Source organism: Lissotriton vulgaris, chromosome 12, assembly GCF_964263255.1.
Source record: "Lissotriton vulgaris chromosome 12, aLisVul1.2, whole genome shotgun sequence".
NCBI classification, from domain to species: Eukaryota; Metazoa; Chordata; class Amphibia; order Caudata; family Salamandridae; genus Lissotriton; species Lissotriton vulgaris.
Genome location: NC_141700.1, coordinates 131906639 through 131921007, shown reverse-complemented (window position 1 = coordinate 131921007; position 14369 = coordinate 131906639). Strand labels below are relative to the sequence as shown.

Here is a 14369-nt window from a genome sequence, read left to right as displayed (position 1 = left end):
AGGGGTAAGCGGGGCGCCGCTCGTTTTCTCTTATTTTCAAGCAATATGATCTTTAAAGAAAGTTCCACTAACTATAGCCTGCCACTTTTAAAACAAGTGCTAAGATGGTTGACCTTTATAGTTATACACTACCCTCCACATTCTTTGTGTCAGGAGTACCTGTGCCGAGTTCACAAACACTCTGGGAGTGTATCTCAAGGGCGACTAGAGCAGTTGCCAACTCTGTCACACCTCCTTCCAGATTCCTTTCAGATTCAACTCTTTAGTAGTCTGCATTGTAGTTAAGGGCAGCTTGTGTTAAGCTCAGGTTCCTCAGGTTTTCTCAAATACCTTAACTGTCTCTTACTGTCTAAACGTGGCTACTCAGCTAAGCAATGGTCTGGAAAAAGCCAGCTCCTCTCTCCTTTCATAAGAGACTGAGTACCGAGCTCAGCCAGAACCAAACTCTCTGACTTAAAAATGTGTCACACACAACGTCCCCTCCCTTCAGATTCAAATCATGCTTGCAACCTTACAGACCCATCACTAATGGTAACCAGTTACTATATAACTCCTTGTAACTGTGGACACAGGTTTCAAGTCCTGGACTTTGGGGCCGATTCACAGAACTAACTTAAGACAAAATCCTAAACTTACTACTTTTGGTATTCACAGAAGTTAGGATTTTCACTTAAGTTTGTCTTAAGACAGACTTAAGTTAGGATTTTGTCTTAAGTCTGCCCTAAGTCTGTTTTAAGACAAACTTAAGACAAAATCCTAACTTCTGTGAATACCAAAAGTAGTAAGTTTAGGATTTTGACTTAAGTTAGTTCTGTGAATCGGGCCCTTCTTTTTAGATATCATTGAAACAGGTAACTTAATTTCCTATGGCATAATTGAATTAAACAAGACTATACATTGCAAAATGCTCATGTTTCAGACACCAAAACTCCAACACCAACAACGTGTCCATAGCAACACCAGAAAAACCTCTCATTCAGACTTTTAGTTGTGCCTTTTCGTGCACTACAGCTTCTTTCACCAGCTAATGTGGGGTTGCACTTCTAGTTATTGTACTATAGAATGTTTATAGTGCTTCATAGTGCATCTTTTTGGGGTTCATGGTTTTAGCACAGCCAATATGGGAACTATTGTGTGAGGTTCATAACGTTTGGAGACTTTCTCCAAGCATTGTGCAGCAGCGTCATTGTACTTAAGCGAAAAGACTGAGAAAAGATCCAGTGAATCTAGACATTTACCATCGTTGGATGGTTAGCAAACAGCAGTAGAAGCTGCATTGATGTTAATCAATGGGTCCGTATATAATAGACTGTAATGATCTACGCAGGAGTGACACAAGCCGCCGGTTAAGGTACCGGAGAATACCATGTGGAGTCCATCCAAGAGCAACGAAGGCCCAGCCCTTGGAGGCACTACTAAGCGACCAGAGAACTGGATATGAAGTCCACCCAAGATCCAGGAAACCTCAGCCACAGGAGATGCGCTTCTCCACCCTTTACCTGGACTCTCACGGAGGAGGGGTTATATAGGATAGATGACGAAGGGAGGGAATGCATGAGTCATGTGATCACCTTCTAGCTATAGGCAGGTGAGAAACTTAAATATCGTTCAAATTAAATATTTGTCCGTAACTACAACGGTGGCTAGTAAAGAACAACCATAGATGCATTAGGCGCCTCTGATATATTAAAGCCATGGTCACCAAGGCATCCTACAGAGCCCATACAATAAACATTCCTTGAGCACGAGAGCTGCATTAACGTCAAGTGCTACACACGTATTCCAGCAAAACGTGGCCCAGCACTGTGGTGGGTACATTCAGATACAGAGAGAATACCATGAAATAACACCAACACAGAACCTAAAGGCACCAACAGGCAGCTAGGTTGGATGCTTCACTCACGCACAATCATGTCCCGGGCAACGGCTCTTGGAGGCTGTAGGCTGTGGGTCCCAGGAGGGTATATCATGGTGTTCGTATGAGCCTCTGGCATGGTGTACCAGACATGTCAAAGAGCATATGAAGTGAGTAATCCAACAATACATACCGTTTCACTAAAGGAAAGATAGGAAAACCAGTTCACTGGGAAATGTGATGTACAGATACACATTTTCTCTTATTAGTCACACGGAAATATCCTGCAGGATTTCTCCAGGTTATTCCACCATTTACAGTCCTTGCAGGAAGAGATGATTTAGAATACTGCGTTTCCAAACACGCTTATTATAAAGTGTCTAAGTAATACATACATTAGTCAACATTGCTGCAGATGAGGACCACAGGGCACATCTACTCTATCAAATATTTCGCCAAAAAGGAACCGCCTATGCACACCCAGTTTTCCAAGTTTCTAGTGCTCTGGCAAATCTATACTACCCATTTTCGTAAGCTACAGTTCCACCCAGCCAAGCCAGTTGCCCATTTTCTTCAGAGAAGGAACCACATACACATCTATTCTCCACGGTGCATGCAGAAAAGAGCCATTGGGTTCTGTAGGCCCGCCCCTTTCATTCAACAGGGACACTAGGACTCCTCCCGTCTTCCTAGTTCCTGCATACATGTACCCTAACCCATCTTGGCAGCTGGCGATTTCCTTCCTATAATGACCTGTACTCTAGTCTGCCAGGTTCCTTCGTACAAGGACCCGATATCCATCTAGTCTGCTCCTTCCCTTCACACAAGGGCACTGTACCTATCGAGTCTGGCAATGTCCTTTGAGTAAGTACCTTCCGACCCATCAAGTGTGCCTTTTTCTTTCAGATGAGGACCATTTAGTATTCCTGTTTCCATCCTACAAGGACACCCAGATCCATCTTGCTGGCCTATTTTCTTCAGACCAGACTAATGAGCTGAACTTGGATTTACCTTCTTGCCAAAACCTGTTAATGAATTTATGACTGTCAATGGGATGCACATGAGCAAAACCTTGGCTTCTTTCAAAAGATCCTACCCACATCGCAATGCCAAAACGATCAACCTGGGAATAATGGTGCGTATTCCAATCAGCCTTCATACCAGAGCAAGGTATGGAGACATTACTACCTAACACAAGGGAAGGACTCCTCAACTTCTGTGAGCCAGGCATGCCATGGCCCTTACTCTTCTGGACCTCAGGGGCTCGTTTGATACCATCGACCTTCAGGTGCATCTTTACCGAATGGCAGTGTCAGCAGGCATCAATGCGCATCATCTTTCGTTCCACGCTGGGCCAAGCATGTTAAACTGGAGTCTCTCCTTTCAGTCCAAGCTAGTAGGTGATTCAGAGAATCTACTTAAAGAGTCTATTTGCCTACGTGAAAGCGATCCTCTTAGCTAGATTCACCTGAACTTTTTGATATGTATGCTTGTTGTTATGTGCTATTCGCTAACTTTTATCAGGAATGTATTTGCTTAATATCATTATATTCGTATGTATTTGTCAAATCACCTTTCTGTGCCTTGGAAAGCGCTCTGATACCCGCAAGGATCTTGTTTGCGCTATACAAAACTATAAAAATTAAATTAAAAAAAAAAATTTACTTAATGCACAGAAACGGGCTGTGCTTAAACAGCAATAAAATGTGACGGTCTGCTTCTGCGTCCTGTCAGCCAGGCCTGAATCACTGAGCTCCTCACCTGCACCAGTGGAAAACTCCTAAACTTGACATGTTGGTTGCCAGTGGTCTCTGCTTCAATCCCAAGATAAACACTACTCCTACATGAGCATATTATCACTTAAACTTGCTCCAAGTACTCATACCATTGCTATACCTATCTCAGCAAATTTCTCTAAAATGTATTATGTTCTTCTACCACCTGGACTATTGAAATAAACACTGTACTGGTCTCCCCGTCAACTCACTTTTTTTCTTTAAAACGTCTTTTTTTTTTTGGCAGTGTGAAGCACATTACAAATGTACAGTGCTGCACCATTAAGAAGAAATCCCTGAACAACAAGTGTATACATATATCTGTATCAGCTATCTGCCATTAATAATGCAAATCAGCGTATAACAAAGAAAGCACTAGCAGTCAAAAAAGCAGCCAAGAACATCTGCCAGTGAACAGCTTGGGAATAGCACAAACTTCTCCAACCTCCAACACAGCACACATACATATTGCTTAATATACCCAATAAAGCCTCCGTTTATTGAGCAAAAAATAAACTTTATAAAGAACTCCCTACCCCCCTCCACTCCCCTGTGGCTTTTGTTCAGTATCGCAGTATACATCAAAAACTAGCTCCTAGTTCTAGTTCCGCCACTTGAAATTGCTACCTGTTGTTTGCTCCAAGAAACCATGATCATATTACACCAGCAATCAAATCCTGCTGCTGACTTGTTTAGAAAGATCACGTTTCAAAACGCTCTGCTTCATCAATAAGTCTCCTGGTAAGGTCTCGCCTAGCGTTGCAGTGCATCCGCGCTGCTCACTCTGCGAGACCCCTTGTGATCAATGAGATTTCTGAAGGGCACTTGAAGTGCTGCCCCTCTTTCTTATTGGCGGGCGTCAGCATTTATTTGTAATGCTTGCTCTCTATTTGCAATGAGGCTTTTTTGTTTACTCCCTGTCTCCTTGTTGGCACGCCCATCCGGACTGGATGTGCACTAGCGGCGTCACATGGTGGGCTTTATCTGGTGGGGAAGCACTCTTTTATGGACACACAGGGAGACTGGCATCAGTGCGGCGATATCACAGAGCTTTGTTCTCCGGTACGTTTGTCACACACCAGCACAGTTTTTGAGCATATGTTTTTTTTGTTCATATTGTTTCGGTGCCGCTGTACAGTGATGCGACGCCGCATGTAAACAGTCCGCTGCCGCCCACAGTGTAGGCGCATGTGCAGCCTTAACCGCCATTCACCCCGCCGAAAACGGAAGCGCGGCCGCTGCTTTGTTGATACCTTAGGTCAGTGTTTACAATCCTGCGCCTTGTTTCCTCTGTGTTAGCTTGTTTTGCTATGCCGTCCCATCGCAATGAAGGACAGTTATTTCTCTAATAAAATGGTTCAGTAGCTGTCACGATCATCATGAATGCTATGTGTACGGTGTCACTACTGCCTCCTGTACGTTTCTTGGAGATGGACGTATCTGGTAATGAGGGACTATTTGGGGCAGCTTATTATCCCATGCAAGTTAACATCAAATGCCAAGATACTGAAGACGATGAACCAAAGCTGATGCTGTGGTTGGGCAAGCAGTCTTGCTTGCCTTTCTTAGTAAGGTAAAGGATTGCTGTTTTTTTATTAAATATCAAGTCATGATTTTATATTTCAAATTTTCTTTTTGGAAAAGGAAAATGTTCATTTTATTTAGAGAATTAGCATTTAGGGCATGGTATTTTCTTCATCAGAGTGGTTTGCCATACACACTGCCTCTTTTTTTGCTTTTTACTACTTACTAATCTGATTCAAGCATGTGAATCTTTGAAAGATCCAACACTGGAGAAGAAACAATTTACTTAGCTATACACTGTGGTTCTCCAGTGTTGATATCTTTCGTAGATTCACATGCGACCCTCCCTCCTCACCATTCGGGATCACCAATCTGAATACCTCTTTCTTTTTTTTTTTGTACACTCGTTCTTGAAATCTGATGTATGGTGGCCCTGCATGGGTAGGTTGCTTTATGGTCTCTGTTCTTATGTGGTACTTATATAAACAATGTGACGTGGTTACCAGTGTCCCTTAGTTTCTCTATGGTTCTCAATGCTTATGTTAGGCACTGCTTCTTATTATTATCGTGGGACTCCCACCACGATGACTGGGAAGATCCAAGCAAGTGAATTTATGAAAGATATCAATACTGGAGAACCGCAGTGTACAGGTAAGTAAAGTGTTTCTTGTAATAAGGGCCTTTGTTGTCTTCTAGTAGCTATATAGTCTTAACTGCAACCCTGATATATTTGGAAGAAATATTTAATGTAAGGGGAAGTATTTACCACCACATCCATCAACAGAAGCAATTAGGATTCCTAAAAAGCGATTTTTAAGGAATCGCTATTTAGGAATCGCAAAAGCCTATGCATGTAGGAATCGCTATAAAAATAGCGATTCCTACACATTCCTTAATTGCTACTCGCAAATTGCACATATGTTCCACACACACACACATGCCCTAAGGGCATGTGTGTGCGCAACATGAAATTTTGAAAAATACACAAAAGTAAATTTTTCAAAGTTTTTGCAAATTACCATGAAGTTCAACTTCATGGTAATTTGCTACTCCTATTAGCGAAATCGCTAATTGTTTTACTTTGATGCATTGCATTTAAGGAATCTCAATTTAGAGAATCCTTAAATTGCGATTTTTGCATTTGGGATGATGCATCCCAAATGCAAAAATACCGGTCGCAAAGGGGCAGATTCTCAAGGGGCAGATTCTGAGAATCTGCCCATTTTGCGACCGGTTTTTAGCTTGATGCATGTGGCTGTGTGTCTTAGAGGTTGGAGGTGTTGATAATGTAGTGGGCAGCACATGGCTTTTGTGATTAATGTGACAATTGTGGGGCACTAAACTGCTTTCCATATAGTTTGAAGACCCAAGCTACTTACTTGTGAGAAATGAGGATCAGGTGAAGTTGGAGTTGATGGCCTTCCATTTTGCTAACTTCATGTGTCCTGTTTGCAGGGGCGAGCTGCACCATGTCCCTGAACCCACCGACCAGCAACGATGCATGCCTGAGCATTGTCCACAGCTTAATGTGCCACCGACAGGGCGGGGAGAACGAGACCTTTGCCAAGCGGGCCATCGAAAGTCTTGTGAAGAAGCTGAAGGAGAAGAAAGAGGAGCTTGACTCTCTCATCACAGCCATCACTACCAACGGCGTCCATCCCAGCAAATGTGTCACAATCCAGCGGACCCTAGATGGGCGATTGCAGGTATGGGGGAAGCGTTCTGCTTAATGGTTCCGGAATTGTGTATGTGGCTGGATTCTAAAATGAGGAGGGTTACCTAGAGGAAAATCACTTGCCATGCACATTAAACCTCTTTGGGCTGGGAGGTTGCAGGATAAGTCTATTACCAATAAAGCTTAGCTTTAAAAGACAATTGACTATTTTAGTCACTCACTGTAAATTGGTTACGTAGACCTCGTGACTTTTTTTTGGGAAACATTGAGAATCGTAGTTATATAGTTGTCTGGGGGAGACTTGAGAACTTGACCGAAGCTGAGACAGCACCTAGTAGACGATGGTCTGGCCTCCGTCCGTACTGCACCAGTGTCACCTAGGTCTTCATAACTAATGGTACTGAAAGTTGCCTGAATTGGGGAACATCTTGACTATTATAAGCAGGACATTTAGGGTCAACTTAAAAATTAGGTTGGAAGTGCTTCTCCAGGTATGATTCCCCCAGGAATTCCTTATTTTCCAACAATTTTCACACTGAGCAGCCGAAATCTCCTCATGAGAAAACATATCTGTGGAAATAACGTGGATCTGATCATTTCAATGGGGCCAGCTACTGTTCCTTAAATGCGACCTGCCTCGCCCTTATGTGCTGGAGACCCTGTGGAAATGTGGTCATGCACCCCCCTCTGCTCATTTCAGTGGTTATCCTCTCAAGGGGACATTGAAGACCGATTACGGAGGGCGCGTAACCATGTAGAGACTGCTGAAATGTGAACGGGTCAATCTCCGCTTCTTTTTGACTCCACATCTTGTACTGTCTTTGACAAACCCTAGTTCTTGTATGATTTGTTTGCATTCTTTCCTGATGGAATGTGAGTGGGTGGATGTGAAATGTGTGAACTGTGGATGAGTCACCATGTGTATTTGCCTATGCTCCAAATATGCCTGTTTTCCTGCTTGTTAGTTCTGGTTGAGTCCCTTCTTGGTTGCAGTGCTTAGTTTCCTGTGTGTAACTGTGTCAGTCGATGCTTGCTTGACCAGAGGATGTATGAATGTTTGTTTCGCCTGGGTCCATATATAGGTGCTGTTCATATGCCAATGTTTTTGCTTTGTTTGTGTCCATGATTATTTACTGTGCTTGTGTTAACATGTCTTTCCTGTGCGTATAGCAAGGCTTGTTATGTTGTGGTTCGTGCTTTTTGCTTTCCCCAGAATCCTTCGTTTATACATGTCCCTGCATGTTTGCTTTGCCCATGTCCCTCGGTGTTGCTGTGCCGGAACATGTTTTTTGCTGTTCTTCGAGTCTGTGTCTATTTACCGTTCCTATGTGTTTGCATTTTCCATGCCTGGGTTAATTTGTGCCGTTTTCCATGTTTCTGAGTGAGGGAGTGTGTGTGTGATTGGGGGGGGGGGGGGGGAGGGGCGCGTTGGACCCTTCGTCTTTGCTGTGCTTGAGTTTAACTGCGCTTCGTGTGCTCGAGTCCATGTGTGTTTGCTTTTTCTGGGTAATGGTGTTTGCTAGCAGACCGGTTTTCTTGTGTGTTTGCAGGCCCTGTCTTCAGAGACCTATTTCTGTTTGTTGTGTCGCGATCATGTGTGTCTTTCCTGTTCCCCACTCCTTATGCGTTTATTGTTTCTGAGTTGTTGGGTCGACCAGTAGACCATACAACTTAAATCTGATTAACCAAGCATAGATGTACCCGTGAACATATGTCGAGAAGGGCGTGCCCAGGCACAAGGTAAAGAAAGGTCAGTATAGAGAAATGAAGGGGGAAGGCCGGAAAGTGTTTTTTGTAACTTTATTCACTGCCTCGGTAAAGCATTTTTAATTAAAATCAAGGCAAAAGGACCAGTGAAAGGTAAATAATGAAATGGTTTCAAAAATTCCGACTCCATTGGCACCTGTTTTGGCGAGTGTTATAATATATTTTAGTCCAAGTCAGAAAATGTGCTGGCCAACTCGAGGGTGGCTGTGTTTCTGGTTTCTGTGTGAATCGCGCTGCCCGCCTCTTGTTTTGTCTGGGAAGGCCTGACTCATTCCTGTCAGGCTGGCGCCGACAGATCCGCCATGAATCCGTCTTTATTCTATTTTCTCGCATGAAGTTTTACCATGAAACATACGGGTGCTCCCAGTGGAATCCTGGGCCTGTTTTCGGATTGACCTCTTTGTTTATTAGTTTGCGTTAATCTGGAAACGAAACAGCACATGCCACAATTAATACAATCTTCATTCTTAAATCTGCAAGTGGACACTTATTATTAAAAGGACATTAACGTTGTGAACTTGGTGTTCAGTGGGCAGATGAAGTTCTTGCTGCACTGAAAATAACTCACCCACTAAAACACAAAACTGCTATTGAGCAAGGAATTGAACATGTAAACATATGGACTTTGTATACTGATGAAAGAAAATCTCACCAGCATGCAACAGGCAGCAGTTAAGAGTCACAGGATTTTATTTTTATTTTTAGGTTTGGTATTAACCAATATATAAAATTATATATTCAGTGTACTTCCTCAGAGGGTCTTTCAGCCATCCCTCATCATCCACTGATTTGTTGTTGCATCTTTGACGTTTTCTTTTCTCTATTACAGTATCAAGCAATAGGTCAACCTTTGGCTAACTTCACTATAGGCAGGGGCACTAGAATTATGTGGTTCTGTGGCTGCAGATTTTTCACATAGTTAAGGATTCGCCGCAGTTGCCTCAGTCATAATCTATCAACTGGTGCATTTTCTGCACAGTTTAACAAAAAAGAAATTGTTTCTAGCTCAAATGGATCAAAAGTTACAAAAAAATGTGTTGACATTGTGTTTACCCGCATTGGAAGATCCTTTTCAAAGGTGTACTGGTCATCTTTCAGTTGCTTATTTATGTATTTGGTTGTTAAACTGGTACTAATGATGTGTATTGTTAGCCCAGACAGTATTGCCATGTGTACAAATTACAATATAATAAAGTAATACAATAAAAAAAGATGTCACATGTTTTGGGTTTTCTTGCTTCATAATTTAGTCAACCCTGCCACACAATTTACTTTCTTGACTATAGGTGACGGTATCCTGCGCTTTCACGAGGATCACAACCACACACAAATGAGTTCTATTCAGTGCCAGGAACCACTACAGCATAGTATGCTTTTTGACTCTGAAAAATTCGTTTTGCTTTTAGCCAGTTTTTCAGTTTTTTAATGTTTGCCAATGGCTGTTTAGAATGTCATGTTAGGAGGAAATTAACAGGTGTGAATTCCTTTCGCTCCATTGAGAGTAATACGTCACTCAAAATTGCAGAGGCAGGTTCTAGTGTGTTTTGTATATTGGTTAGTATTATTCAACTGTCATTCACAGTTTTTTTTGTTCAGTTACTTGCGCAATAATACTTAAATACTTTAGGAGTGTGTGTGTTGTACTTAAAATGAAACTGTTAGCTAAGTGACAAAGAACACAGGCCCAGCTAAATTCTCGCTCTAAAATGCAAGCTAAGTACAAACCCCCCCAAAAAAATAATAAAGCCCTTGTTTCAAGAACCATTCTTAAAGCCTAGCAAATGGTTGTTTTGGGAGTTGAACCTGTCTCTTTCTCCTTTTTTTATTATTTATTTAATTTCAAACAATGGATCACCATATGACAAAAGTAAAGTTTAATATATATGTGCATCTTGTTTTGTTATAAAAGGTTATATTTAGTTCTACGCTAAACCATACCAATTAGTTAAAAAAAAATAGCAATTGCTAAAACACAATACAGAGTTGAATGCAGGTCAAAATTAACCCTGGGCGAAGTACTATGCTACGCTCGCGTAGTTTGCGAAGTTTGTGCTTCTTCTCGCTACTCGAATTGCACGTAGCACAGTGCAAACACATGTAGCTTAGCAGTCATTTTTTGCTTGCTCGTGGTCCTCAACGCCAAGTTGGCGAAGGGCGAGCAAAATGACATCCCAGTGAGACTTTTTCCTCATTCGTGATCAGCAACATCAAGTTGCCGATCACGAGCGTGGAAAATAAACCTCTCGGCGAGATTCTCAACGTGGGGAGGTCAGGGTTCTCATTGCGAGTGGTCGCGTATGCTCACGACTCCTCGTGATGAGAACCTTCCAGTCCGCTTTGAGAAAGCTACTGCTCGAGTAGAAATCTACCTGAGCGGCAGAAAACGACCGCTTGCACTGTGCAAGATGCGGTTTACACTGATTGCAGAGTGCGGACAAGCATCCGGCACTGTGCAATCAGTGCGAACAGCATTTTGCACAGTGCACTACGCAGTTCGCTTAGTGAGAAGTGCACTTTGCGTAGCTTCGCGTAGCGCTACTACGCGAACTACGCACAGGGTTAGTCAAAATGTGTCAGGATAGGAACTTTTTCAGATGTCCCAGAACAGAGAGGGGTTACTGGACTCACACTGTAAAAATCAGCTTTTTTCTACCAGTGTCCTCTAGTTTTACTGTACTTTTAAGCCCAAAACTGATCATCAAGTACACCATTTTAGCACTTAACTCTCATGATATCGAACGTTAGCAGTCCAGGGCTCACTCAGGCAGTTGCTATTGGGTTGGGGTTGACATCTGGGGAATATTTTACTTGCCTGGTCAAATATTTCAACTTCAAACAGAAAATGCAAGAGGAAATTAGGTAAAATATATTTCAGAGCTGTTCAACCTATACCTGAATACTTATTAAAGCTTGTACTGTACTATACTATAGAATTTGTAGAGCGCATGGCGACCCGGAGGCATCCCAGCGCTAAGAGAGAGAGGGAGCACATCAAGACGGAGGTCGGCAAAGATCAATCATCCAAGAAGTCACTGCTGAAAGACCAGGTTTTAATAGCTTTGAAGGAAGCGCAGCTTCTTTGTCCAGGCTCCCAGTTATGAAGAGTTACCATAGTCCATGCGAGAGAGAGTTAATGCCTGGACTACTGCCTGCCTCGAGGTCTGGGGGAGTAGATCTTGTACAGCATCCACAACGGACCAAAGCAGCTGTCTGATACTTTGGCGGCCTGGGCTACTATCATCAGAGTGTCATCAATCCACATCCCCAGTTGACTTATTAGATGTGGAGGGTAGTCGAGTTGGCCAATCCAGATCATGTTGGGCGGGAGACATATTCCAGAGAATCATTAATTCAGGTTTCGCTCCATTGAGCTTGAAATGGGATTGATTCATCCAGCTGGCTATTTGTTCCCGCAAGATCCAAGATTGACTGAGGGCAGATCAGAAACAGGCGTGAGTTAAAAAACCAGCTGAGTGTCATCCGCATAAGTGACATAAACATCCCAGAAGGCGCTACAATGTCCGCCAGTGGTTGCAGGTAGATGTTAAATACCGTGGGGCTGACTGAAGACCCTTGTGGGACCCCACAGATGACAGAGTGGATATTCGATGTTCACCCCTTGTCAAAAACCTGAAATGTCTTCTATACGCACGTAGACCGCGCAAGAATCTACCTTCTCACACAGGGGTCGTGATTCAGTGCTGGAGGGAGGCCAATAAATTCCTAGGGTGGGCGGGCTCCCTGACGGTTAGAACCTCACTCTGGCTTGGAGATCAGCTAACAAAGGTGACAAGATTGACCGGCTTCAAGGGATGGAAACCAATTGGGATTGAGCACTTTGGCAACGTATGGAAAGGGGACGCCCATAGATTGTAGAGAAGTGTGGCTCAATGGTTAGAGCGGCAGACCCTGATGCAGTAGTCTGGCCGGGACCAGGGTACAATTCCCGCCTCGGCGGGTCTCGGGCTCAATTTCCTCGGACCTGATAGTTCTCGCCTCGGTGCCTATTCTGATCATGAGCCCCACTCTGCACCTCTGGGCAATAGCTTGCTTAACCTCTACAACGGCCCCATCAACGCTGAGGATGCCTGACTTCACCTTGGGGATGCCCAGGAGTGGGCTCCTCACAGGGAAAGGCCAGGAAGGGTTCCTCTGCAGTATTCGTACAAGCGCCGAGATGCCTCCGGGTAGTCGTGCTCTATATAAGTGCATAATTATCCTTTATTAGATCCTTTGACTAGCTTAAAAAAGAGTACCAACTCCACGACTTTCAACATTATCACTACCTGCACTTTCCACATGCCCTGCGCTCACACATAAGTACCGACACCTCGATCCTGGAGTATTCCCCTAAGGAAGACAGGCTCCTCCTAGATTCCATTTTGGAGAAACCCACTTCCACGATCTATCGTAAGCTAATAAATAATATGCCTGACCCACTGGTGTCCCTGCCGGAGAGATGGGAGGGGAACGAGATATGGTTGGCAATGGCAGCCGGAGTGGCGAAACGTAACATAGCCAGTGGCTGCGGGCGCGTGCGCGCCCCCCACAATGAGACCAATGGCTGTGGGACCTAGATTGGTGTCAGAGAGCAGAAGAAACCATATACAAGTCCAGGGGCTGTGCCAAGAAATGGAAGAAGGTATGGGGGCCTTGGCAGAAATACCGAGCCATAACGGGTGGATGGGGTATACGTGTAACCAGTTCAATGTATGCTGATTTTTGCCTCCTATTGTATGATGAAATGTTGTTCTACTTCATACCATATGAACACTGCTGTACATTGAATGAGATCATGAGCAAAGTTAATAAAAATAATTTTTTTTAAAAACTGAAATGTTTGGCCCTTTAGAAATTAACAGACCCAGTCCAAGGCTTTCCCTGTGACACCAGCCTTACCAACCCTGTCCAGAAGGGTAGGCGGTCAAGAGTTTTGAAGGCTTTCCTGAGTCCAGGAGTACGATGGCCACTGTTACTCGTGGATCAAATCTCTTTTTGTCCTCTTCAACCACCACTAAAAGGGCTGTCTCTGTGTTGTGTCTGGGACAAAAGCCAGTTGGTGTTTGGTGCGTAAAAGAGTTGGACTCCAGAAAGTTGGAGAGACATTGATTGACATGTTTTTCAGCCACCTTACCAGGAGTGTGGAATTCCTATAGTCCGATGCCCAAGAAATATTTGTTTGGAGTCAAGGACAACAAGTTTTCATGGGTATTTTGTCCTTGGGAGAAGTAGGCTCAACCCCCTGCAGCACAAACCCTTCGGCTGCCAGTTTATAGTACCACATTATGGATCATTGTCTGCAGTTAGGTAATTTTTACATTCATATATTAATGCTGTTTGAACTTGTATTTATGGTTCATTAATGCAAAGCCTTTATTCCTAGATGAGCATTCTAAGGAAATGTAAGCTCGGATTGCACAACTGACAGCGGTTCTAGCATAAACATGTGTGAACACGTTTTCATAGTTTAGCAATGTGAGGCTATGTATAATGCTCCCAGAATGCTCTATGATTAGATGCAAATATTTGCAAAAGTTTGAAACCACGAGGGATGATTCTTTGCATTCAAAATAAAATGTTCACCAAAAATACAACTAGGGAAAAACATGTTGCTTAACTACTGTAAAATTATAGGTACCATTTCTTTGCAGCATCATTTACAAAAAGGGGTTGATTCATGCCAGTATTTTCGAAAATATTCCTAATGGAAAATCGGTGTAACCAGTTTCAACAAGGTTTTGGGAAACAAGAATAAACTAGCATTGGCCAAGTC

The 14369-nt window shown here is 43.2% G+C and overlaps 1 protein-coding gene across 2 annotated transcripts in view; it reads left to right on the top strand.

The window, feature by feature from the left end:
- Window positions 1-14369, top strand: part of LOC147673637 (SMAD family member 4-like) — a 262917-nt gene that overhangs the window by 78031 nt on the left and 170517 nt on the right. For both annotated transcript variants that reach the window (XM_086947574.1, XM_086947573.1), the window contains exon 2: window positions 6610-6860. In XM_086947574.1, coding sequence (XP_086803700.1) covers window positions 6624-6860 — 237 coding nt within the window. In that variant the 5' untranslated portion in view covers window positions 6610-6623. The remainder of the gene's footprint in view (window positions 1-6609; window positions 6861-14369) is intronic.